Source organism: Cannabis sativa, chromosome 2 (genome assembly GCF_029168945.1).
Source record: "Cannabis sativa cultivar Pink pepper isolate KNU-18-1 chromosome 2, ASM2916894v1, whole genome shotgun sequence".
NCBI classification, from domain to species: domain Eukaryota; kingdom Viridiplantae; phylum Streptophyta; class Magnoliopsida; order Rosales; family Cannabaceae; genus Cannabis; species Cannabis sativa.
In genome coordinates, this window is record NC_083602.1 from 60,711,043 (window position 1) to 60,737,365 (window position 26,323).

The window sequence follows — 26,323 nt, forward strand, 5'->3', positions numbered from 1 at the left end:
TTGACATAATATAAATACACGTATATGAGATTGTCCAATATATATGAACATTGTTATACGTTTTAAAGAGAAACATACAATAATAATTCTTGACAATTAGAGTCGCCAACCAATATATATATAAATATTAATCCATATTTTTATTTTACTATCTATATTATCATTTTATATACATTAATTTAAATAATAATTTAGATTGTACAAGCTGTAAAATTAACTATAAATTTAAATCATAAAATATATAAACTTCACTATAAAATATAAAATTATTTTAATATATGTAATTTTCAATTATAATAAAAACCGCGCAAAGCGCGGTACCATTCCCAAGTCTAATTATAATCTAAATTTTAACATCCAATTCAATTCAATTGTAGTTGGATATCTAATTTTTTGTAATTAAATTGGATTAAATCGGTTCGGTTCAGTTCGGTTCAATTAGATTGGATGTGCCCATCCCAAACCGTGAGTACCCACCGCGAATGAGGCGGGAAGTACCTACTTTGGTGCGTTATGGGACGGGATTAGGGGACAAATTTATTTACCTGAAGCAGGTTTGGGGTAGGATCCAAGGTGATACTGCCTACCATATATCAAATTCCATTATATAATTTTCTAAATATTTATTCGTATAATCATATTAAAATTATTGGTACAAACTTAATAGTTAATCTTTCTTATTATTATCATATTAAATACTTTTTAATATAATCTTGTACGTATCAATTTCGATTATTAATATCTTCTTTTAAGTTTTTATTGTACGTAACTTCTTTGATTGAGTCCTGCTAAAATTATTTGTGCCCTTATTTTAATTTATTCGTTAGATATGTTATGTATGCTTGCTTGTAGATTATATATAAATAAAAGTATAATTAAACAGTTATCAAAAGAGTCGTTGTAGTATAGTGGTAAGTATTCCCGCCTGTCACGCGGGTGACCCGGGTTCGATCCCCGGCAACGGCGCTTATCCTCCTTTTTAGAGAAAATTTTATTTAAAAAATGTGCACTACGTAACTTTGTTCCTTCTGCAAAACACTTTCGTTGTTGCGTAATATGGAAGAAGACGGTAGCCAGAGAACCCACGCCAAACTCCATTCTAATTCTAATCTTCAAAACTTCAATGTACGACCACAGATTTCGGACCGCACAAGAAAATGAAGGGAAAGGTTCTATTTTCTGATAACAAAGAAAATGCTTTCCCTACTAAATTCTCCTCCGCCGGCCCCGGCGAAGTCAAGCCGGAAAACGTTTCCGTCGCGTCTTTTCGACGACGTGCGTTAAGCAGGACTAGCATTCATATACTTGCATTGGACGGTGTCGTTAATGTAAATTCCCTTTTCACCTTAGCTCTCTTCCTCGGACTTAATTGGTACCCAACGTTCGATCCCCAAACCACACTCATTGACGTTGCCGATTTGGCTTGCTCTGCCGGCTCCGATGTCACTGAGGGCCTCATCACCTACCACGTGTACTCCTTCAGCTCATTCCTTTTCTCGAGCCTCATCGCTCTGACCCTGAAACAGGCGATTACGATCAGCGAAGGCAGTGGACCTGGTGATCTTGAGGGTTTCCACCTAGGGCACGTGAACCGGGTGGCTTTGAGATTGGGGATGATGGTTTCGGCTATTGGGTCGGTTTTCGGATGTGGGTTTTTGATGCTGGCTTTGGTGGATTTGGTTCAGATCAAATTGGGGATTTTGGCTTGTGGGAGTGTCTATACGTTTGCTGCGGTTGTTCCTTTGGTTATTTTGGTCCCTGTGGCGCTAATCGTCTATGTTGGTCTTGTGCTTCATGCCTTCACTCGCTAAAGGATGTCATAATGATTGTTGCGGTGAGTTCTGTAAAATTAGAAGCTTTCTTTCAATATCTTTTTTAATGCAAGTTATTTTGATATTGTATATACATGTTTAAGTTCCAGTGATTTGAAGTCAACGAATAACAAAGTGAAAGTTTAGAATAATAATAATAAAAAAAAAAAAAATTGTAAATGATAATTGGAATTGATTGTTCTTCATTTGATTTATGATCATCTTCTTGGTTTAGAAAGTAAGAAGTTACACCTAAGACCTGGCTGAAATTTGTTAATTGCTATTGCTTATTGATGACTAGTGCCATACGTGATACAGTTGGCTTGCTTTGGAGTAAAGCTTATCTGACACTGATCAGAACTTGCAAGAATTTAATTCGGATTAAACTAACCATTGGAATTTGATATAATATTAACTTAGTGGTTTAGATTTAGAATCTAGTAGAGCTGCATTATTTTATTGTTCACTGTTGGGTGATGGTACATTACATTTAACTTCTCTAGTATAATATACTTATTTTCATCGGAATTGTTTCATCCATGGGTGTGAGCCTGAAACAGCGGCTGGAAATGTGTTTAACGCGGTATATAGTATATTATATACTAAACATAGTAGAGGTTTAAGTAGGTCAAATAGAGCTTCTAAGTCAAAATGCATAAACTTTGCTGCTCAAGCAAGTTACATTGTTCTTTATAAACAATTAATCATTGAGATTATCAATATATAGAGTCTTGAGATCAAGAAAAAAAGGATTGTGAGATTTGACACCGTTCTCTGTCAAAACAATTCATGTCATTTCATCTAATCTCCTTTAAGCTTTCTCTGAAGTCATTCTCTTATTTCATACTGAGAATAGAATAAGGTTGCTCGGTTTTGTTCCCAAGATTTCACCATCAAAATTTAGTTTGTCTTTCGAATATCATTTTTATGCTTCTTTGCCCACACTTCCATGGCAAAGGAGCAAGCTTCTATGGTTAGTTTCCGTCGGCTCTATTGCATTATCTTCTTGTTTTGTTCATTCTCATTCATATCATTTGTGTTTTGGTGCGATTGTTGTGGCCCATGTTTTATTTTACACCAAAAACTGGAGCTGAAGCAAGTCCAGCCAATTAACCTTCTTACATATCCTTCAGCGTGGAATTATCTTTCTTTCTCCTTATATCCGCCTAGAAAACTGTTAAAAATTGGTCTGTTTGTCAAGAAATGGCCTCATAAATCGCATGCAGGAGGGCTTGAACGTCATGCGCTGACTCTTCACCTTGAGCTTGCAAAACGTGGTCATGAGCTCCATGTCTTCACTACTTCCCATGTAAATTCTTCCTTTCCTAGCTACACAATAAGCAATTTATATTTTCACTTGTCAGAACCAACAGCCGGAGGCTATTTGGACCAAGCTACAATCTGGAAGCAGTTCCTAATTGAAAACTCTACTGGAAAGCCTTTCGATGTGGTGCATACTGAAAGTGTTGGCCTCTTTCATACTCGATCTCGTCTTCTAACCAACCTGGCTGTTTCTTGGCACGGGATTGCCTATGAAACAATTCATTCGGACATCATTCAGGAGCTTCTGCGAAACCCTGAGGAACCCCAGGCAACTGTTTTGACTGAGAAAATTTTAAGGGTTGTTAATGAGGTGAAATTCTTTCCATTTTATGCTCACCACGTTGCCACCAGTGACCATGCTGGAGATATCCTAAAGAGGATTTACATGATCCCGGAAGATCGAGTTCATATTATTCTTAATGGAGTGGATGAGGAAATTTTTAAACCAGATATTGGCAAAGGGGAGGAGTTTAAATTACAGCTCGGTATCCCTGAATCGAGGAAAATAGTTTTGGGGATGGCCGGAAGGCTGGTGAGGGATAAAGGACATCCAATAATGTTCGAGGCTTTGAAACAGTTAATAACTGAAAGTGATAAATTCAGGGAAAGAATTGTTGTTCTGGTTGCAGGGGATGGTCCTTGGGCTTCTAGATACAGAGATCTTGGAGCCAATATACTTGTTTTGGGGCCTTTAGATCAAGCTCAGTTGTCGGGTTTCTATAGTGCAATAGACATTTTTGTGAACCCAACTCTTCGAGCTCAGGGATTGGATCATACTTTACTAGAAGCAATTCTGTCTGGTAAACCAGTAATGGCAACCAGGGTTGCTAGCATTACAGGTTCTGTAATAGTGGGCACTGAAATGGGTTATACTTTCTCCCCAACTGTAGCTTCGTTAAAGAATACCTTGTCTAAAGTTCTGGACGATGGAAAAGAAGCTTTAAAGCAGAAAGGTCAGGCAGCTAGGCAAAAGGGTTTGCAGGTATTCACAGCCACGAAGATGACAGCCGCATACGAAAGGCTTTTCCTTTGCATAGCAGACGGTGGAGGAAATGACAACAATTGTCGCTACCAAGATTCATCAAATTAAAGAATAGCAAATTATGCTTAAACCTTTTCAGTTTAGGAAGATTTCCCAGAAGTGAATAAAAACTTTAACTTGGATTCCTTTAATCATTAGGTGTAGGATATGACAAAGAGGCACAACAAAGTGTTCTTGGGTTCAAGTTAGAACGGAAAAAAACATCTTCATACATTTAGCAATCGCTTTCTTTGTAACTATTATGAAAGGGTGTCTACTGTATTTGTCTTCTCTTTTTACGTAATCCACTACTGTGCCTGCTTTTCTAGTTCCCTTGGATTACTGATTTTGTTGATCTTGATTGAAGATAGTCTTAATAAAAGACAAATCTTGAGCAATTGAAATGCTATCTTTTAAAAATCAATATTAGCTCCTAAATTAAAACTAAATTCAAATTATGTATGTATATAAATTAACCAAAAATTATATGTATGTAGTGTGTGTGTGGATATAAATGATGTAGATTGTTAATAATTTTATATCTCTAAGAAAAACTATAAAATTGGAGACGTAACATAACTTTATTTAATTGATAATACTACGCTAAAATAGTCAATGACAAGACTACAACCTTTTATATATTTATTTCTGTAATACACACACCATTAATTATTGATAATGTGTATCATTTATATCTACATATTATATATATATATTATTTAAATTTAAGTTATATATGCTTAATTAGTATACACACTTATTTTAGATTTAGTTTTAATTAAGAGCTATATTGATTATTAAGCAAAAGATTTCAAACTTTTGGATACTCAATCTTTGTCTCATTGAAATCTTTCTTGCAAAATTCTCTTAAAGAAAATGATAGTGATTTAGTTCTTCCATGAAAGATTGGATCCTCTGCTAAATGTATTGTTGATTGGTTGTCACAGCATAACAGATTGCATAATCTATTGATTGTTGCAAATTTTTCATTAGTTGTATTAGCTATATACTTTTTTAAGTTGCCATTATTAATAAAGACACTATCGGTTGTTACTAATTAATCATTTTAGATCCAAGCATAAACATATACTTTGTAGTTGATCTACGAGTATTGTGATTCCTTACATATTTCACATCACAAATAGCCAACTAGCTTACAATTTTTAACATTTTGTACACAACTCCATTGTTTATTTATCTTTTATTATCTTACTATTCGTCACTTTCAAATGTGACTTCTTTGAATTTTGTATGTATTGACTAATTACACCAACTGCATAAGAAATATCAAGTCGAATCAAGGTTAAATAAATTAAACTACCTACTAATTATTGGTATATTGTTGGATTTTCCAAAAAAATTCATTCATGTACACATATTTTAGAGTTTTATTCAACTGGTGTTTAAATTGGCTAGCATTCAAGCATTCCAAACTATTTCAACAAATTTTTAGAATATTTTTATTGATAAAGAAATATTTCTTAGTGCGCCAGATCAATCTCTAGGCCAAGAAATTGTTTGAGTTGGCCAAGTTCTTTTATTTGGAAACATACTGATAAATTCATTTGTTAGGAAATTTTATGCTAACTCAACATGGAAATATCTTGAACAAAAGAGAATTCATAGTATGTTTCCAAATGAAAGAATTTAGTCAATTGAAACACTTTCTTGGCTCAATATTGATCATTCTCGAGAAGGAATATTTCTTTATCAACAAAAATATTCCAAATATCTATTGAAAGAGTTTGTAATGCATAAATGCAGCTGATTTCAACACCAATGAAACCAAACTGCAAAATATGTGCACATGAAGGAAAACAATTCTAAAATCAAACAACCTACTGACAATCGGTAGATAGTTTAATCTACTTAATATTTTTTATACAGTTGGTGTGATAGGTCGTACATAAAATAAATGCATTTGGAAGTAGTTCGACGTCTACTAAGATATATAAAAGCAAATAATAGACTATGGCCTTGCGTATAAGAAAGTGAAAATTATAAGCTAGTTCGTTATTATGATGCTGATTAACTACATAGTTTAAATTTATACTTGGATCTGAACAATTTCTTGGTGTTGCAAGAGACAACTGATAATATCTTTCTCAACAACGGTAGTAGAATATTGAGCAACAACAATAATAATTTAAGAAAATACATGGCTAATACAAAAAATGAATGATTTGCACCAACTAATAGATGATGCGAGTCCAGAGAATCCAATCTTTCTTGCAAAAACTAAATATGTGAAAATGCACTATCATTTCTTCGAGAGAAAATTTTACAAGACAAAATTTAAGTGAGATAAATCAAATTCAGATAAGCAAGTTGGCTTGCCGTGAGCTGAGCTTGGAATAGTTTGAAAGTTCTAAAAATGGGAGCTAATATTGTCATGAAGAATATTAAAATTCAATATTAGCTCCTAAACTAAAGCTAAATCTAATATAATTTAAGTGTGTACAAAAATTAAACATGTATAATTTAAGTATATGTAATGTAGAAGATATAAATGATGTTTGATTGTTAATAATTAATGTGTGTACTACATGAGATAGTATAACCTTTGAATATTTATTGAGAAAGAGAAAGAAATAAGACTAGAAGTCTTATACATATATAAAAGGTTGTCATTGAGAGTTTTATGACAATACTTTCGATAAGTAAACTACTTATGTGTAAATTTCTTCTTATAGATAAAATCTAGAATTATATGTTCTAAATTTTCTTCAACATTCTTGGAGAAAGCCTCATAGGAATTAGGACTATGAATATGACAAATTTAAGCACTTGCGAACATCCATATTTATGAAAAAAAATAAACTTAAGCCAGTAGAATAGTTTAGTGAATCTTTGGTCTCTCAGCCTGGTCTTAACTCGTATAGAACAATTAGATTGTCATAAAATGTTTAGCATTTTCTGACTTGGAAAAGTCCCCTGTAAGCTCTTCAGGAATGGGCTGGCTTATTTATGTTAACCATGTCCCAAGTTGAGCTACTTATTTATATTGCATATTTCTTCCTGTGCTTTCCATCCTGACTTCATGTGCATCCCTTTAAAATATGGTTTCCAGAGAGAGAGAGATGGGTAAGAAGACTTAAACTACAATCATAAACGAAAAATATTTGCTGATATATCATATATGTATCACTGTTGATTCATGAATAAAACAATTTGCATAATTAGAGTCAGAAGTGAGATTTGCAATTCAATAAACTTTAATAAAAAATTATACTAGAGAGTTTCTGTAGGAATGTTTTCTAAAAATTATGAAGATATTGTGCATGGGTAACAAAGTATAAAGTTGTTCTTAGTTTGTTCCAGCTATGCTGAGTATAAGCTCACATTACAGGTAGAGTAAATGAAGTATGAGTGAGTGAGCAATAGAATCTGAATTTCATTTGGTCATAAGCAATGGATTTGGATAAGAGTATTATACCTCAAAAAATAGTTGGATAATTCATGCAGCGTGGACAAAGGTCCTAATAATAAAGGGAACCTGCAAAAACCCAAGTGTAATTGGTCAGAGACCAAAATGGTGAAAGAAAATAATCTCAAAGAGAGTACTAATTTATTTATTTATTTATTATTATTACTATTATTATTACAACCTTGCCACCAATTTCCTCGAGAAGCATCATTCGAATTGCTTCCATTTGGATCATCTTCCCGGCCATCTTTTTTGAACTAATTCATTCACAAGAGTACATGCTCACAAAATTATTTTCTATTACATCTTTTTTTTCTTATCATTAATTAATGATGCTCACACTTTATAATCAAGACTCACCACAGGGTAAGAAGATTCAGAGATTTGGGAACTATGGGACTGAGAATACACATCTTGCCCTCCATAGTAAATCGAAGAGCTTAGATGGCATGGTTCTAATCTTTCTTCTTGATGAATCAAACTCCTGTCCTTGTAGGCTATGCTACATCGCTCAACTTCGCCATTCTTAGCTGTGTAAGACAAAAATACAAGTTTGAGGCATGGATTATCCATTAGTGAAGATGGGAACTTCCATAGTGGAATGAATATCATCATAAAAATTAAGAGAATTAGACATTCTCTTAGCATCACTTCTGTTTTTTGTTTAAAAAAAAATATCATTTTGCATTATCTGGTATGGTGTTGATCATATAATCAAACAGATACTATGGTTTTAAGATGGTTGAGTGTGGTGATCATAGGCATTATGCATAGTGGTAGTAGGCTATTAATTCGAATTTCCTCTCAAAGATGCATAAAAAGGCTTGATTATTTATTTTATTTTATTTTTTTGTGAAAGGGAAGACTTGATTAATTTAAACTAAAGAAATCAAAGTGAAGTGGTCCTACTTACTAAAATTAATTATCCAAATACATTTTATTTATGTTTGTCTCCAGCGTTATTCTTTAATGTATAGTTTTCCCAAAGAAAAAAAGCTTCAAAATATTCTATATTTAAAACAAAGTACGAAAAATATTGTCATCGAATATAGTTTTTCATTTCCTAGAATATATGACAGTTCTACTAACTTCTAAAAATTTGGCTTTGCAAAAATAGGAGCATATGAAAAGTAGTAAATCCAAAAACATTGGTTAGTTTTGAATAAGATTTAGTAGTGTCAAATCTAGATGAAGAAATGAAAAGATTTAGTAACAATCTGTATCTGAGTGATAACAATACCTGAACTTCCATATTTGTTGGTGGGCCATGTTTGGTTTCCAGGGGCATGTCTCTGCCAAGATCCTATAACATCAGAACTTTGGGTGTTTCTACCTACCACCTAAAACCAGACCAAAATAAACCAATAAACTAACATTAACAGACTACATAAATGGAACATTTTTGCTCTATTTATTTAGTTTTCCTTATTTACACTTGTGCGACCAAACCAAACCACAACAATTTCCTCTTCAGTAAAGGGGATAATTAACTTTTCCTTCGTTAATAATAAAATAAACGAATAAAGAACTCTACTTTTTATAATTATTGTAAACTTCTTATGCAGTAGATATTGAACATGCCTTCGATGGAGGAGGAAAAATGGAGGCGAAAATCCCAGTTGACTGGTGCTTAGATGGAGACTCTTTGCCACCAAAAAGCTCAGCAGTAAATGATGAAGACGAGTTAGCTTGCTTCTTACCCTCCATTGACTTTACTAAGCAAAACTATCTGCAGAGAAAAACCCAATTGAAATAATCTGATAAAGATTTTTTCTTTTAACTGAAAAACCGGAGCTTTAACCCAACTGAAATAAACACACAATGGAGAAAAAAGAAAAGAAAGATTAAGAAAGAGTGAGGAAAAATATCACAAACTCATGCAAAACTTATAGTAAGAAAATCTCTTTTATAGAAGAACGGCACTAGTGAGAGAGTGCCGCCCATGTGCCACCATCAGCCAAATATTATAGAAATAATTATTATTTTTTTTCGTTAATATTCCTTCTCTCCTTCTCTTTTTGATTACCAAAAAGGAGCTGGGAAATTTCCTTCACACTGTCCTTTACATTCTATTCTCTGCATTTTTAGCAATATAATATCATGTTAACCAACCATCATCATCGTTTTCCACGACACGTTAAACGGATAAGTGCCACGTGGGATCCACATGTCGTCCCAAGGGACGAACACTCTAGTGCCACGTGTACCCAAATGGATAATTTCCACTCTTTCATAGCTAGCGCATATATCTCTGCTATGCCATGTTCATTGCTCCTTTCTGATTCTTTCATCTTTGTTTTTCAAAATTATTTAATTCATAGTCAAGTGATTGTCTTTACTAAACAAGTTGAAAGGTCATTTATTAATTAATCACAAAAAACCAAAAATTAATCTTTTCTTCTGATCCCACCAGTTCTAAATTAGATAAGGTTGCATCTTTTTCTTCCAATATAGTGGTGGACTTCAATTTCATTGGTTGTCTTCCTTTAAAATTCAAAAGAGGACCATATACTAATACTACGTCTCTCTCAGCTCTCTATAAATATAAATATAAATATATATATATATATGTATACAGATAGATATATGTGTATATATAAAGCTACCAAACCATATCTTCATAGCTCATATGTATGAAAAGTTGGTTGTATACGTATAGAACATAGAGACAGGACATGAGAATTTAAAACTAGTAAAAATTGTCGACAGAAAAGAACAATTTCTGTGTCAATGTCTTTTTGCTGATATAGTTTTTGATAGGATTTTTCTTTGGATTGTAGTGAAGAAAGCTCTAGAGCAAAAAAAAAATCATTTTGGTGAAAATAATTACTGGTTTGAATTGAATTGATCCATGAAATTTAAAACTTTCTGAGCCTTAGAGACTACAGAGCTCGATCCTTTCAGACTATTTGCAGCACTTCGGTAGATATAATTTGACTTTTGGATATGAGACAAAATACAATTATTTGTTGTGTCGTGCATTTTGAGAAATGAAAAATTGTAAAAGATTCTGTTTTCTCATGGATTGTAACATAAAAAATTAAGAATTTCTTTTCTAGAAAATTTAAAACTAAAATGTATAACTCATTTCTTGTTAAAATCTAAGGTTCAAACTGATAATTATTTATAAAGAGAAAAATAACCGATAAATAAAAAATGCAGGAAAATTAGAATTACATTTAATTATAAAATTAAAAGTAAAAGAGTATAAGAAGAAAATTTTATATAGACAATTAACATAAAAGATTAAAATAAAAGAAAAAACTAAAATAATCCTAAATAACTATTTGGCACATTCCCTCAAACTCACGACGTTACTGCAAGAAACATTAAGAGTTTGCCTAAAAAATACGAAAACGAAAACGAGAAATCATATGCGACTTAGTAAAAAAGTCAGCAAACTACAATAAAGAAGGAACAAAAGACAAAATAATGGTGTCCAACTTTAGATGATGACGAGTAAAATGGCAATCAATCTGAATATGTTTGGTGCGTTAATGAAAAACCGAGCTGTAAGCAATCTAAATATGGCAGTTTCATTGTCACAATACATAAGAATAGGACAAGAGTGAGTGACATACATATCTATAAGTAACCATCTCAACCAAACAATCTCTTTAGTAGTAGACGCCATTGCACGATACTCAACTTCCGTAGAAGATTGAGAAACAACAGACTGCTTCTTGCTCTTCCAAGAAATAAGAGAATCTCCCAAAAAGATACAAAAACCAGTGACAGATTTTTGGTTGTGGGATCACGACCATGATCTGCATTACAGTAAGCTTGCAACTCCAGAAAGGATGTGGAAGGCAGTATTAGGCTCTAAAAGATGGTACCCCAAAAATACCGTAGAATGCGAAGAATAGTAGACCAATGAATTGTAGTAGGAGAAGCAACAAACTAACTAACAATATGAACAACATATGCAATGTCTGGACGAGTAATAATGAGATAAACTAAACTGCCAACAATAGTACGATACAAAGTAGGATCTTCCAAAGGAGAGTCATCAGAAGGAGAATACAGAACATTCAACTCAGAGGGAGTGTCAACAACTCTACTATCAGTGAGGTGAGCATGCTTAATAATGTCAGTAGTGTACTTTGATTCAGAAAGAAGATAACCTTTTGGAAAAAAGGCAGCTTCAATACCCAGAAAATAGCATAGAGAATCCAAATCCTTCATCTCAAACTGACAAGCTAAGTTTTCCTTTAACATGTAATTTCTTGTAAATCATCCGCTGTAATAATTGTTAATGTAATGATCGGTTAACCTTATTTTGAAAATTAACAGATAATTAGGGCTTATTTTTAAAAGTAGGCTTTTAATTATTATTTTTGCAATTATGGAGATTTATTTGAATTTTAGGTGTATTAGTTATGATATATGTAAAATTTTATGATTTTTATATTTTATGTCTAGTAACAGTGGAGTGAGATGTATGGCCTGTATAGTCACTTAGATATGGTTTGATACCTTAGAAATAGTAGGGAAATATAATTAGACATTTGGAATGTCAGGAGTATTCGAGATTATGGATTAGGCCCATTTTACTCATAAGTGTGTTGATTACTTCATGGTTAAGTATGGGTAAAAATGTCATTTTATCCTAGGTTATTTATCATTATTTTAAGTGATATTTTTAAAAAATCTGAAGTTTTTTTTTTTTTTTGAGTAAAAAGCTGAATTAATTAGAGAGATTAGATCTTATTTCTTGTATGACACTTAAATCATTTTATCACAAAAACAAAATTAAAAATCCCCATCTTTCTCTCTCAGGGTCGGCTACACCAAGAACCAAAGGGATTCAAGATTTTCTTAGTAAAGTGAGCAATTAAGGGATTCTTTGGGCAAGATTTCTTAGTCCAATCAAGGTAACACTCTTCTTCTTCTTCTTCTTCTTCTTCTTCTTCTTCTTCTTCTTCTTCTTCAATCGCTTGGTTTTCATGCATGATTGTGAATTTAGTTGTTGTATGTTCTGTAGTTGTTTGGATTTGTTTTCTAGTGTTAAAATTGAGTTAATTGGGTTATTTTGTGTTGGTTTTAGTTGTTGTGGTTGAGAATGACCAAGGTTTGAGCTTTTAAGCTCAAACTTGAGTCTTTGATGGCGGATTTGAATTTAGGGGTTTATAACTATTGTTATTGCTTGGAATATGTTTATGGATGTTGAATTAGGTGTTCTGGAGAGTTTGCTACAATTTGGGAAAGTTTTGAGCTAGTTTTTGAGTTTTTGTGGGGTTTTCTACAGAGAAACGATTAACCGTTTTTGAAGAAACAGTTAACCAGTTTCCCAGGCAAGCCCCAAAAAATGGTTTACTGTTTGGAAATTTGGCTTACCAATTTTAGCAGTTTTGGGACCCTAGTTTTTATGTTTTATCGATATTTAAGGTATTACCACGCTATCTATCGATAGAGAAACTTCTAGTTTTAAGTTTAAGTGCTCAAAAGTGATTTAGTGTATCACTTATCAATTTTATATATGTTGTGACATAAGGGCATGTAAATCATCGAGCAATAGTTTCCACTCAGGTTGACCGGCACACCTGAATTCGGAATCAAGGTAAGATAAGTATAATAATATCATACGTGATGATATGTTTAGCATGCATGTTTATGAATGTCTATTAGATAACATATCAGTGATAGTGGTATTAGTGTATATATAGTTGCACTGAATATCGACATATATATGTTTGACATAGTACAGATTGATGCTATCACATCGGTATGACTAGAGTACCGAGTATAAGATGATATTATGGTCAATAGTATTATCATATGAACATTCTAGACTAAGTACACGTGGGATGCGAGATAAGATTGTAATTGGGTGTATGGGTGCCTAGTTATACTCCGATTTATATTTATGTTATAATTATTCTTTTCTTACTGACTCTGTCGACTCACATATATTGTTTATATGTATAGGTAAGGGCAATGCTAAAGCTAAACAGCAGTGAGGAAGAGCGGATGAAGATTGTACATATTAGGCAGTTAGACCTGGAGTGTTCGATCTTTGGGACAACAAGCTTTATTTGGATAGCCAATAGGCTACATCTTTTGTAACTAAATATTTTCTAAAGTAGTTGTAACTTTTAAAAAATAGGATCTCAAATTAAAATGCCATCCTATATTATGTAAAGTATTTATATATTCAAGCTTAATGTTTAATTAAGAAGTTTTAATTTAATCATGTTTTCCATAAACCATTTGATTAGCAAAGGAGTGCATAGTATTAAGAAATTACAATAACACACCTAATCTAGTAGGGTGTTACTATTAACTTAGAAATTTTCCTTGGTGACATGGATATCAATGTTTGACACGTGAAAAGAAGGATGATGTCACGAAGTTGAGTAGACCTGAGTCATAGTAGCTGGCCTAGGAGGGGACCTTAGCCCTTCGCCCAAGTTGACTTCGGGAGCTCTGATTGGAAGTTCAGACTTGAATAACTTGAACCTAACTCACAATCTTTCAATATTCTATACCGTGAAGACATGGACCAATCAAACCCAAGCCCCAAAAACTGAAATCACATGAACCTACAACCTGGAAGCCAACCTGTGCACCTAGGGTTTCACCTAGCACCCAAATTGATATTCCTAACTAGGGTTTCAATTTTTGAGACCGTCTTAGAGAAAATGGGTCAAAATTTGCATTGGGACATCTACTAGACATACCAAGGACATATTTAAGGCATCGAAATCAAATTTAGAGCAAGTTCATTTTTGAGCACTCGGAGCACCTAGTGTCCAAGTTGACAATTTGTCAATCTAGGCACCTTCCAAGTATCAAATCGACGATATGACTTTTGTACCTTCTTCGTCTTCATCAAAAATGGGGAAATTAGTAATTTTGGGGAAGAAACAACACATCAAGGTGCCAAAGGCAATCGATTTTGATGATGTTTTTCGAGAACTCTTTCGAGTATCTTCTTCGTTTTAGAAGAGATTAAGATTCAACTATTTTTGAGGACTAAACAGAATTTCAGAAGGGTCATAATTGGGACCCAACACCCAAGTTGACATATTGTTAACCTAGGCTGTTTCCAATCAAGTTCTCAAAAAAGTGTTCTATGTATTTTTTCTGCCATAAAAAATATTGAAGATTCAAGCAAACTTGGGAAGAAAACCACAAACCCGAGCCCCTGGAAGGAGGGCCCAGCGCTCAGATTGACTTGGTGTTGGGCCCAGCGCCCAGGTTGACAATCAACTTGGTGCACTCCTTTCAATTTCCCAAATGCCAAATTTGATTCGACTAACGAATCTAGAATGGTCAAAACAGGGTAAAAGACATTGTCGTCAAGTTTAAGAACCTTGAAAGTATCAAAATAAGATCCCAAAAGCTCGAGAATGAGTACCTAGTGCCCAGGTTGACAAATGGCTTGGTGTGATGTGCTCTGCTTATCTGATTCTAATTTTATTTCGACTGTCTGTCTAATTTTTCACAATCACTAAGATCCATGAAGTTAGTCAAAATCACAACTTTCCATTTCTCATTTCAAACATGGGAAATTCACTCAGAAATGAAGAGTTTTGAGTCTCTCATTTCCGCATAATAGCAACATCTTTGAGAAGTAGTGACCAACTTTGCCAAAACACAAAAACAGACTAAGTGGTGTTAAAATATCACTTAGGCATCTTAAAGTACATCCCTTGGATGTTTTTACACTTACACAGTGTCCAGGTTGATGTCATATGTCAACCTGGGCGCTGGGATGTCAACTTGAGTGAGATGTTAACTTGGGCCCTGGGTCATGAATTGCCTTCAGTAAAACGGCTATAACTTACTCAATATTGATCAAATTAATGCGATTTAACTTGCATTTTGAAGATAATTCAATTCTCTATTAACTTATGTCTCATACTTCAATCACAATTCTGAAGCTATTGGCACAAAATTATATCCCCAAGGGAGTTGTGAAAATAAACTTCGGGTTTCCCGCAATAGGTCCCGCCGGGCTTCAAAAAATGACTATCACCATCAGAATCTAATTTTCACCATTGGATCATCATCTACGTTCAAAAATATCTAACTTGTATTTTCCCCCTATTTTTGTGGGCCTCCTCACCTATAAAAGGAGAGCTCCCTTAGCTCATTTTTCATATTTAAAAAACTACCCACAAGGTTATAGCTTCTCTCTCTAATTTCTTTCTCAAGAAATTTGAGCTTCTGACACTTAACATTTTTCTATGATACCATCTCGTGAGAAATAAGAACTCAAAGTAGACGTAGCTCCATTACTGTCACGATACAGGGAGTAAACTACTATAAATTTGTTGTGTCTCTCATATAATTACTTAATAACTATTTCATTATTGTCAATCTAGCGAACGGGTGTGGCTTAGAAGTCTAGTCCAAATTTTTGAGTCAACAATAATCATATCATCAACATGCAAGGAAAGCAAAATACGACCTACAGATGTGCACTTGACAAATAAAGTTGAGTCATGATCACTTGAAACAAAACCGAGAGACAAAACAACAATATAGAACTTCTGAAACCATGCTCGGGAAACTTGTTTAAGACCATACAATAATTTTTATAGCTTGCAAACCTCGCCTTGCTTATGAAGAACTTTAGTTGGAGGAACCATGTAGATTTCCTCATGTAAGTCGCCATTTAGAAAGGCATTCTTAATATCTATTCGAGATATAATCCATTGACGAATTGATGACATTACTATAAGAGTACGAACAATAGTCATTTTTGCAACAAGAGCAAAAGTCTCTTCAAAGTCCATACCATACTATTGTGAAAAACTCTTAGCCACTAATTAAGCCTTGTACCATTCAATAGACCCATCAGACTTGGTCTTGATTTTATATACCCAACGAGAACCAATAGCATGTTTACCAGGTGGCAAAAGTACCATAACCCAAGTATGCATTTTTTGCAAAGTAAAGAATTCCTCATTCATAGCACGCTGCCAAAGGGGGTCAATAACCGCCTCTTTATAGGATAGAGGCTCAAAAAGACAATGAATAGATGTTAAAAACAAAGTAAAAGAAGCAGAATAAGAAGAGTATGTAAAATTTAGTTGGCAAGTAGACTTACAAATGCCCTGAGGATAGCAAGCTGAATGGTCCACAATCTCAAGAGGATCTGGAATAGCTGAAGGAGTAGGGGAGGAGCGATTTCATGTTGCGAAGTACCAGTATCTAGTTCTTGAGACCTTTCAACACGATGCATGCGAGAGTAATGAAGAGAAAAAAGAACTGTAGGAGTAGTGGATGATTCAGACTCAGACTCAAGAGAATGAGTCAATGTAAGATCTGATTTTACCAAAGTATGAGGAGTTCCAAGAATTGGAAAGAAAGGTATATGCTCAAGAAAAACAACATGACGAGATACATACAATTTTTGAGGAAACTGGATCAAAACAACTGTAGCCCTTTTCTCCTTCCCCATAACCAAGAAACACACAAAGAGCAGAGCATGACGACAACTTTGTACGCTCTATGAAACACAAAACAAGTAGAACCAAAGACTCTTAAAGAAAAATAGTCAGGAATACAATCATATAGTTTCTCAAAAGGAGACAAACCTGAAATGATAGAAGACAGAATCATATTAATTAGGTGAACTGCAGTTAGAACTGCCTCCCCCCAAAACTGGCTAAGAACAAAAGATGACAACAAAAGAGAATGAGCAGTTTCAACAATGTGCCTAGGCTTTCTTTCAACCACACTATTTTGTTTGGGTGTATCTGTACAAGAAGTTTGATACACAATGTCATCTAAGGCAAGTGAATTAACAAATTTATTTGAAGTATACTCATCACCTTAATCACATCTAAAACATTTAATGTCAACACCATGTTGAGTTCTTACATATAAGCTTGAAAATGATCATAAATACTATAAAAGTGGTAACAATGTTTCATAAGAAAAATCCAACAAAAATGAACGTGATCATTAATAAAAAAAACATAGTATTGAGAACCCCCTTTTGTAACAATAGGAGAGGGTACCCACACATCAGAGTGTATTAAATCAAAGGGTGCAACAAAACAAGTTGTACTTTTATTGAAAGGTAAAGCATAAAGTTTTGCAAGTTTACATCGACTACAATCAGAATTATCATAAGGTTGCAAATTTCTTAAGGTTCCTTTAGAAGCTAAAAATTTTAAACGAGACTCTGAAACATGACCAAGGCGAGATTGCCACAAATAAAAATTAGAAGATGAAGGAGACAACCGAAAAGAAGATAAATCAACACTAGGAGTTACATATACTGGTAATCTCAGTTCATCCAAAACATATAATCCCTCGCCTACGACCGGTCCCAATCAGCTTCTGAGACTATGGATCTGCACATGACATGAAGTAGAAGAAAAAGATACTGAGTAACTAGAATCACACAATTGACCAACAGATACAAGATTTAATGAAAGATTAGGAATATGATAAACATTAGGAAGCGACAAATTTGAACTGACATCAAGACCAATACCAGCTAATGGCATGGGAGTACCATCAACAGTCATGATAGGCACAAATGATGTAGGACTCAAAGAAAAAAAGATGCAGAATGTGAAGACATATGGTGTGAAGCATCAGTGTAAAACACATGTAGAAGGTGACATACTTGATGTGCTAGTGGGTGGTTGGCCTACCAAAGTAGAGACATACATGGCATTAGGTTGAGTAGCAAGGAACTTTTGAAATGTTCTGACAATGCAGCTGTAAGAGCCAGGTGAAGGAATAGTTGCAGTAGTACTAAATTGTTGAGGTCGAATTTAGTTGTTAAACTGTGGTTGGTTACCCATATGAGGAGGATTGGACTGATATATCTGTTGTTCCAGAGCACGACTCACAAGCTTAGGACATTGAGCTTTCCAATGACCTTTCTATTTGCAAAAGCTACACTCATCAATACCAATCTTTGTGCGAGGTTTGTTCTCTTCTTGAGGAAATGGTGTAGTAGGAGGAACTGCTAAAACAGAAGAACTAGGGGTTAAGAGAATTCCTTTCTCTAACTGAAACTTGAGACGAATTTCATCTGCTAATAATACACTGACTACTGAATCAATCAAAAGAAGTGGAGAACCATAAAGTCCCTCAAAATTACTACGAAGAACCATTAAAAATTGAACCAATCTTTGTTCCTCTCTACGAGCAATATACGGTGTAAAAGCACGTAGCTCTACTAATTCGGTGAGTGCTAATTAATCCCAGAGATCTATCATTACAGAATAGAACTCTTGAAATGCTCATATCTTTCTGTTCAATAGCTCTAATATCATTTTTCAACTGAAACTGCTTTGTAAAATTAGACTGTGTATATAGTCTCGCAAGATGGTCCCAAAAGTTCTTTTGTTGTCTCGTACTTTACTAACGGGGTACCAATAAATTGCTCGACAGAGTTATTTATCCAGGTGAGAATTTTCGAATTGTCTATTTCTCAATTTTCTAACAGATTTGTATTACCATTTGCTAGTTTTTTCTTTGTCCAAGAAATATAACCCCACATCTTTTTTTCTTTTGAAATTTTTTTCATAACACAATTTCAATACAAATAATTCTTTCCATCCAATCTCACACTGATCGCTTGAAGAGAATCATCTTTATTGGTAGCCATTGTAGAAAAAAGAACAAATTGCAAAAAAAATCCAAATACAAAACTGATGAAAATTCAAAATTGTGCTGCGAAAATCAATACCCAAATTTTCTATCTGAATCAAGAAAAAACTGAAAGAAATTAATACCAAAAATTGGAATGTCAAACTATACAGATGACAATTGTACAGACGCCTGTGAAAACTTGCTCTAATATCGTAATAATTATTTGTGAAGAGAACGATAATTAAGAAAGAGATGCAGAAAAATTAGGATTTTATTTAATTACAAAATTAAGAATAAAAAATACAACTAATAAGAAAATCTTATATAGGTAACTAACATAAAAGATTAAAATAACCCTACATAACTATTTAACAATATCTAAAGTCCCATCATCATTATATATAATGCTTCTATTTAGTGAAAATAATGTGAGGACACAATAAGTTGTAGCTAGCTAGCCACTACTTGAATACATATGAAAACTGGATTTATTGATGAGTTGCCTTGATTTTTCCATGTATAAAATCCTGATCAATACATTTATTGGTGTTTCTGTCTTTTGTTTTTGGACAGAAGTGGAAGTTGAACGATCAAATCTGAACTTGAAGCAAAGCATAGCAAAGTGATAAGAGTTCTTCGGTCATTCTATCCAATCAAGGATAAAAAAGATAATCCAGAGAATCAATTCTCACAATAAGTCAATGACAATCTAATCTTATTTTTTTATAAAATTGAAAATGCCGTGAGCGGCAGGATTCGAACCTGCGCGGGCAAAGCCCACATGATTTCTAGTCATGCCCGATAACCACTCCGGCACGCCCACTTGAGGTTAGTTTGTCATGAATAAAATTTATATTATTCTTATTTCGCTCCTCAATTGATATTATAGCTTCTACAAATTATTTCTATTTTATTTTATTTTTTGAAAAAGGAAAATTATTTTACTCTTCAACCATTGAATTAGTTTTCTTTTTCATTGTCAAAACTGACAATTATGAAACAATAATAAGAACAAATAGAGGGTAAAAAGTTTTCTTCTGGATATTATTTCAAATAATTAAAGTGGTTTTGTTAAAGGTAAAAACATTGTGTACAATATTATAATTTGTCAAGACATAATAAAAGGAGCCAAATTAGCTTGTGTGATCTACAAAAGGTGTATGAAACTTTTGATTGGGATTTTCTTAAAGAGATACTTGAAACATTAAATTTTTCTTAGAAGTTTGTAGATCACATTATGGTTTTGGTTTTCTTTTATGATTATGGGGCCTTGCACTTGTACCTTTATTCTAAAAGAGGCCTTAGACCGCCTTTTGTCAAAGAAAATAAGTACTTAGTCAGGATTAATAGAAGAGTTGCAAAGGATGTTGATTTTAATTTTCATCCTGACCATGATTTGTTATTCTTTAGCAAAGGAAATAACACAAATCTGCCACCTTGTTACTTCGAGGCTTCTAGTTGTTTTCCAATACTTTAGGGCTCAAATCTAATATTGCAAAATTAACAATTCATGGAGCAATTATGGATTCTGTGGCATGGATTTGAATAGTAGATATCTCTGGTTTCTAACGTAAAAATCTTGCCCTTAAGTATCTCGATATGAAAATATGCTCGAATAGGATTTCAAAGTTTAATTGCGGTTGACTGGTAGAAAATATGACAAGTCAAATCCGCACTTGGAGTTCTAGAAATCTTTCTTACGTGCAGAGAATGGTTCTAATCAATTCGGTATTATTTTATATCAATTTTTACTGGTCTCGAATGGTAATTTTACTTAAAACAGTGATTCGGAATAAAATAAAAAAAATAAAAAAACTCAAATTTGTTGGGCTTATCTTTGAAAAGGAAATAATTTGTTCAATGGATCGGGGAATGTTTCTTGGGATGATTTGTGTAGCCTAAAAAAGAAGGGGGTTTGGGGTTCAAGATATGGCTCTTTGGAATCTTTGTGCCATTGGAAAGCATGTTTGGGTCATCTCAACTAAGATGGATAATTGTGGGTAAAATTGGTGAATGTGATGTGTATAAGCGAAATGATAGGTGGTGGTATAAGGTCCCTATTAATGATGCTAGTTGGTATTGGAAGAGAGTTGTTATACAAAATGCAGCATTGGTTCATGGAAAGATGACAGTTTGCTGTGATTTGGGACAGATTTTGCACAGCTAAACATCATTTTATCAGTTGGCTAGCCTTGAAAAACAGGCTTCCTCCATGACAGGCTGCACCAATTTGGCATCTCGACTTCTAGGGACTGTCTGGTGTGTGAGGATGGAGAGGAATCTCACTCTGTTTTTCTCTTGCTGCTACATGTTTGTTGTTGGACAGGTATGACGTATGAGACACCAAAAAACTAATCTAAAAGAAGTGATAAATTGCACTTTGTAATTATTATTTATCAAGTGCCATTTTTGTTCTATTCTATGGGTTGCTCTTTTTTAACATATATGTGGGGAAGTTGGGTTTTAATGGGAACAACCATTCCTTTGATGATTTTCATTTCAAAACAAATGGATGAAAATTCTTTTGGAATTACAATTCCATTACACGTTTATTCTTGAATAATCATTCCATTCTGAGTCCTTTTAACTTTCTTTTCAAATTCTTCCAATTCAAATTAACATTTTTCTCCAACTATGTTTTATTAAAAACCCATCAAAACAATCTTCATTTCTTTTTAGCTATCTTCTCGTCTTAGAAGCTATAACAATAACAACCTTGACTCTACTGATGACATTTTGCCGTTGGTAGTGTGAACTGAACTGTTAGTTGACATCAAGTTAAAGAAAAAAATGGTGATGATACCAGCCTCTTTCTTCACACCAAAAGTTAGGCAGCTCAAAATTTCACTCTCTAGAAGATCTTCACTTCAATAGTTTCTAAAAAGGAAGAACGGTTGATTCCATGTTTATATTATGTTCATAAGCTTCAATATACAATTAGCTATGGACCATATGAGGACTGAGGAGAACAAAAATCATATGAAACTTCTAATACCTTATTCTACCTCTCTAAAATGATAAGCAAAGAAAAAATATCCTAATATTGTTTAGCTGAGGAGGAAAAAATGTAGATGGTTTTCTGTCTTGACCAACTTCCTGTTTTCGTGTCTTTTTTCTTCTACATGTAAAACAAAGATTTTGTCTTTTAGATTTTCAGTTACAGCAAAAACCTGAAAAAATTCTAATTTTTAGATGATAATAACACAAAGATTAACAGATGATTATGTAATCTACATTCTATGATCCAAACTTCTGGTTTCATATGGATTCTTCCAGGTTTGATTGCATGATGATGCAACAGCATTAGTCAAAAGGAAATAAAACCTACCAGAAATACCACTCGTATGTGAGAGGGAATAAGTTTAGAGTGAAATGCAAACCTCAGTGTGCGCCAAATATCTCTTCTGGTGGATCATACATATGTTTTTCAGGAAAAAGCTCCTCAAAGTCTTGCTTAACTCTGTTTCTCAAAAGAGGGTGTGGCAAGAGACCCTTCAATAAAATCCTAAAGGGCAACTCTTCTGGAGGGTCTGGAGATTTCTTCATGTCCTCGTATATGTTCATTGCATCTCCAGGAGAACCAATGCTCAGAAAACCTCTAATAACTTCTGAATACGTTTGAGAATCGGGAAATAGTTCTTCATTTTTCATGCTCTCCCATAGCTGCATAACTTCATCCATTTTCTTACTCCTTGCTAGTGCAATAATCAAGTCTTTGTACATAAAAACATCAGCCTTGTACCAATCTTGTTTTCGAACCACATTAAATACCTGAAAAGATTCATTGAGTTGATAGTGAGCTACAAACAGCATCCAAATATGTAATTCTTTTCAAGTGCACAGATGTCTTGTAAGCATTTAGTCAAACAGATTGTAGGCGTAATGAGTTGAACTACGCTGATAAGCATTACCAAAACGTGTCCAAGTCCAACATGTCTAATAAGCATTTAATCAAACACATTGGGAACATGTATGAAGAAGTAGAGATAAGAACCTTGGTGGCCAAAGTAACCTCCTCCTGGCGCTCAAGTTCAGTGAGAACAGCAATCAAATCAAGCTTCAAAAGCCTAAAAACATGGGTCTTGATAAACTTGTCAAGCTTCTCTTCGTCATCCTTGAACCTTTTCAATCCCAATATCACAAAAAGCGCTTCTTTTCCAATAAGCTTCTTGCCTCTCCAAAGGGGTCCCCTGGGCCTTCCGTCATGGTATAGTCTAAACCAGGAAATGGGTTCCCGCGAATCGATTTGAAATGCTGAAACTTTCGATTTTATGGGCAATAGGGTCTCCTTAATCGGTGTATTGTGCATAACTCGGAATAATCCTGAAACCAAGATTGAAATTTTTGATCTTGAAAATGCTCGACTAGCCATTAGAGTTCTGATAGAAAGGACTGAGTAGCTTAAAAGCTTCGTTAGATGGTGTCAGTGTTCCCGGCTGTTATGTCTTTGGTCTTTCTTGTCTTGTCAGTGTTAACATGGGATTAGGAAAGTTGGTACTTCGGAACCAAACCTACACAACCCAGCTTTTTCACCAAATCAAAATCTTAAAAGACGCTAATTTCTTTTTTTTTTTTTTTTTTTAAACAACTAGAGATGCACATGTCGTCTATAGGGATGGCCCTACGGGACCGTCCTGACTCACAGAGATATTACGTGTATGCTTTTATTAATTAACTTATAATTAATCTATCAGGTTAAGAAAAGTGTAGTTCAATTGCAACTTTTGGATTAAACTAAAACATTACTTTTCATTCAAAATACTCTTAGATTTGGGGATCCCCTGTTTGTAAACTTTTACAATTTGTCTCAAAATTGATATTAAAAAAATGGGGTTACAATTTAATACATAATTAACAGGTGGATCATATCCACTGGAAGCCAAAACATCACGGTTGATATGTATATCGTTGGGAGACCTTTGAATCATGGCTGATACACTTTCCCTTTCCTTTACCTGGACCACGAAACACCCGTGAGTCACAAAAACTCAACAAGAAAGCAAGTAAAACACAAACATTATATAACACGAGATATCAAACAATGCATAACATACAATTTCATTATTCACAATAAACGCTTAACAACACATATTCAAGCATTACATTACAACTATTTGTCTAATAAGACAAACTATTCTTCATGCCTCATAAAGCATCCTTACCACTTGTCACCCACAAGCTTCATATGTCACTATCGTTACCCAACACAGCAATTGATAAGTAAGAAACCTATCTGCGATTTCAAGTTCATTCACAATAAACGGCAATGACCGCATCTTTATCCATTTTCAATAATGGTAATGATTGTATCTTTATCTCGATCATAATTGAGCCTCACACGATAGTAATCGTTACCTCGATCATAATCAAGTCACAAACGATAATAATCGTTCCTCACTTAACATGCTTAACAGCTTTCTTACCTCAGTCAAGTAATTAGGTGTACGCAACGACCTGAGTGGAATAAAGCTCGACGATCCCGGGTCTTATGTCATGAAAACAAAACTTAATCAACCACTTATCCATACTACGAAAAAAACCTTAATTCCATAACTAGATAAATTCTAACTCCTTACTAGTTCAAAATTAGCTTAGACATCACTAAAATATCCTAATCTAAGCTTTGAAAAACACCCCGATCAAAACCAGTTTCAAAGCCAAAAACTAGGGTTTCCCCTACTGGCAAAACCGATTGACCGGTTTCACTATGCCTGTGAAACCGGTTTCCCTGCTACAGAAAAGGGAAACTCTGGTTTTCGCACCAAAACCCAACCAAATCGCCTCCAAACCTATTCAAACTCTCCAAAAAAGTTTTATACCATAAAAACAATGCATTCAAACAAACAATTCATCAAAATAAACAAAACACCATAGTTGAGTAAAACTAAGCTCATTAAACCTTATTTCCTCCAACTCAAACCCTAGCAGTCAAGGAGATGATTAAACACACACAAATAAACCCTACAACTCTAAAAACATATAATCCTCCAATCAACTTAACCTAAAACTCAAAATTTAAAGTGATAAAGGGGAAGAACCTTATCTCAAAGCTTGAACAACTTTTAATCCTTCTTAATTCAGCTAGGAGAAGATAAAAATGATAAAATAGGCTCTTGGTTGCCGATGGTTTCTTAGGGCTCGAAGGGGTTGAAGAAAAGAGAGGAAGAGGTTATTTTATTTTCTTAATTTTAAGATAATCTTCATGTTTTTCTAAGTTACTAACTAATAATAAAAATAAATATTAAAATCTAATATTGATTTCAGCCTAAGTGGTCACTAAAAACAAAATAGCAATCTACCCTTTGAAATGACCATTTTGCCTCTCCACCAAACACTTAAGTAAATTAAAGCCTAGGGTTATTTTGGTCATTTTCTAACTACCCCGACTAAACTGAGTTCTCAACATTTTGACCACTACGTTGAGTTTCCACAATCGCCGAACCCGAAAATATTTTATTTCAAAAATGGTATTTACAATACCCACATAACCTGATATAATCTCCGTAATTAATAAGTTACGTTTAATTATTCCTTTACTAGATTTGCACTAATTAAGTCATAATTAGCTTAAGTAAGATTATAATCTTACTCCAATATCATCATAATCACATATTTAATAAAATATGCCCAATTAAATATTACTATATTTTCTAAGATATTAAACGCCCTTGATGGGGTGGGGATTCCCTATCTAAATGGGAAACGGGACGGGGACAAAGATTACTTTTTTATCCTCAAATATTAAACGGGATAGGGACGGGGACTCCCCATCCCAATGGAGACCCGTTTAGTATTTTATATTATATTTTTAGTAATATTTTATAATTTATAATTTATGTTTGTATTTTATTAATATATTAGTATCTTTTTTATGAATTTTAAGTTGTGTTTTGAATAATAGTTAGTTTATTAAATAATAATTAATGTGTAATATTTTAATTTTTATGTAGTTTGATATTTTTATATTTTTAAATTTTTTATTATAAACTTTATTTTTTTTATAAGGGATTCCCCACCCTATCTCTGATGGGGAATAAGCAGGGATGAAAATTAGAATCCTTAACGGAGATAGGAATGGGGGGAGCACTCCCCGCTAATTCCATGCTCAGTATGCATCCCTACAACTAGTCATGCGAAAAAATTCTTAATACAAAATACAAACAACGAAAAAAA

At 33.7% G+C, this 26,323-nt stretch overlaps 5 protein-coding genes and 2 non-coding genes across 16 annotated transcripts; 3 read left to right on the forward strand and 4 right to left on the reverse strand.

The window, feature by feature from the left end:
* The first annotated feature begins 884 nt into the window (after positions 1-884).
* On the forward strand, positions 885-13,772 carry LOC115719018 (uncharacterized). Of its 4 annotated transcripts, XR_009686337.1 has the most exons (4): positions 885-1,834; positions 12,362-12,456; positions 13,077-13,142; positions 13,511-13,772. XR_009686337.1 is itself a non-coding variant. In XM_030647875.2 (2 exons), exon 1 carries the CDS (start codon positions 1,158-1,160, stop codon positions 1,809-1,811), a length of 654 nt encoding a protein of 217 aa, XP_030503735.2. In that variant the 5' UTR covers positions 885-1,157; the 3' UTR covers positions 1,812-1,834; positions 3,176-3,310. The 4 variants fall into 4 exon arrangements, 2 of the variants coding, with proteins under 2 accessions (XP_030503735.2, XP_030503734.2); XR_009686336.1 differs by lacking the exon at positions 13,077-13,142; XM_030647875.2 differs by lacking the exons at positions 12,362-12,456; positions 13,077-13,142; positions 13,511-13,772 and adding an exon at positions 3,176-3,310.
* Positions 895-966, forward strand: TRNAD-GUC (transfer RNA aspartic acid (anticodon GUC)). Its single transcript has one exon. It is a non-coding gene; the product is annotated as a tRNA-Asp (tRNA).
* On the forward strand, positions 1,927-4,553 carry LOC115719016 (uncharacterized). Its single transcript, XM_030647873.2, has one exon. The coding sequence runs from the start codon at positions 2,761-2,763 to the stop codon at positions 4,222-4,224; it is 1,464 nt and encodes a 487-aa protein (XP_030503733.2). The 5' UTR covers positions 1,927-2,760; the 3' UTR covers positions 4,225-4,553.
* Positions 6,927-9,763, reverse strand: LOC115719019 (uncharacterized). 5 transcript variants are annotated; one of them, XM_030647880.2, is made up of 7 exons: positions 9,609-9,761; positions 9,164-9,311; positions 8,823-8,922; positions 7,943-8,112; positions 7,764-7,839; positions 7,592-7,651; positions 6,927-7,205 (listed from the first exon to the last, which is right to left on the reverse strand). In XM_030647880.2, the coding sequence occupies exons 2-6, from the start codon at positions 9,287-9,289 to the stop codon at positions 7,635-7,637; spliced, it is 489 nt and encodes a 162-aa protein (XP_030503740.2). In that variant the 5' UTR covers positions 9,290-9,311; positions 9,609-9,761; the 3' UTR covers positions 6,927-7,205; positions 7,592-7,634. The 5 variants fall into 5 exon arrangements, 4 of the variants coding, with proteins under 4 accessions (XP_030503740.2, XP_030503739.2, XP_060966692.1 ...); XM_030647879.2 differs by having other exon boundaries at positions 9,458-9,660; XM_061110709.1 differs by lacking the exon at positions 7,764-7,839 and having other exon boundaries at positions 9,609-9,763.
* LOC133034421 (uncharacterized mitochondrial protein AtMg00810-like) lies at positions 11,028-11,800 on the reverse strand. Its single transcript, XM_061109505.1, has 3 exons — positions 11,492-11,800; positions 11,312-11,404; positions 11,028-11,270 (listed from the first exon to the last, which is right to left on the reverse strand). Exons 1-3 carry the CDS (start codon positions 11,798-11,800, stop codon positions 11,028-11,030), a joined length of 645 nt encoding a protein of 214 aa, XP_060965488.1.
* Positions 13,773-19,891: 6,119 nt separating the features above from the next.
* On the reverse strand, positions 19,892-19,973 carry TRNAS-AGA (transfer RNA serine (anticodon AGA)). Its single transcript has one exon. It is a non-coding gene; the product is annotated as a tRNA-Ser (tRNA).
* A 2,019-nt stretch (positions 19,974-21,992) lies between these two features.
* On the reverse strand, positions 21,993-23,723 carry LOC115718394 (protein THYLAKOID ASSEMBLY 8-like, chloroplastic). 3 transcript variants are annotated; one of them, XM_030647159.2, is made up of 3 exons: positions 23,145-23,723; positions 22,531-22,921; positions 21,993-22,265 (listed from the first exon to the last, which is right to left on the reverse strand). In XM_030647159.2, the coding sequence occupies exons 1-2, from the start codon at positions 23,520-23,522 to the stop codon at positions 22,532-22,534; spliced, it is 768 nt and encodes a 255-aa protein (XP_030503019.2). In that variant the 5' UTR covers positions 23,523-23,723; the 3' UTR covers positions 21,993-22,265; position 22,531. The 3 variants fall into 3 exon arrangements, with proteins under 3 accessions (XP_030503019.2, XP_060966690.1, XP_030503018.2); XM_061110707.1 differs by having other exon boundaries at positions 21,993-22,320; XM_030647158.2 differs by having other exon boundaries at positions 21,993-22,268; positions 23,145-23,722.
* Positions 23,724-26,323: the final 2,600 nt, after the last annotated feature.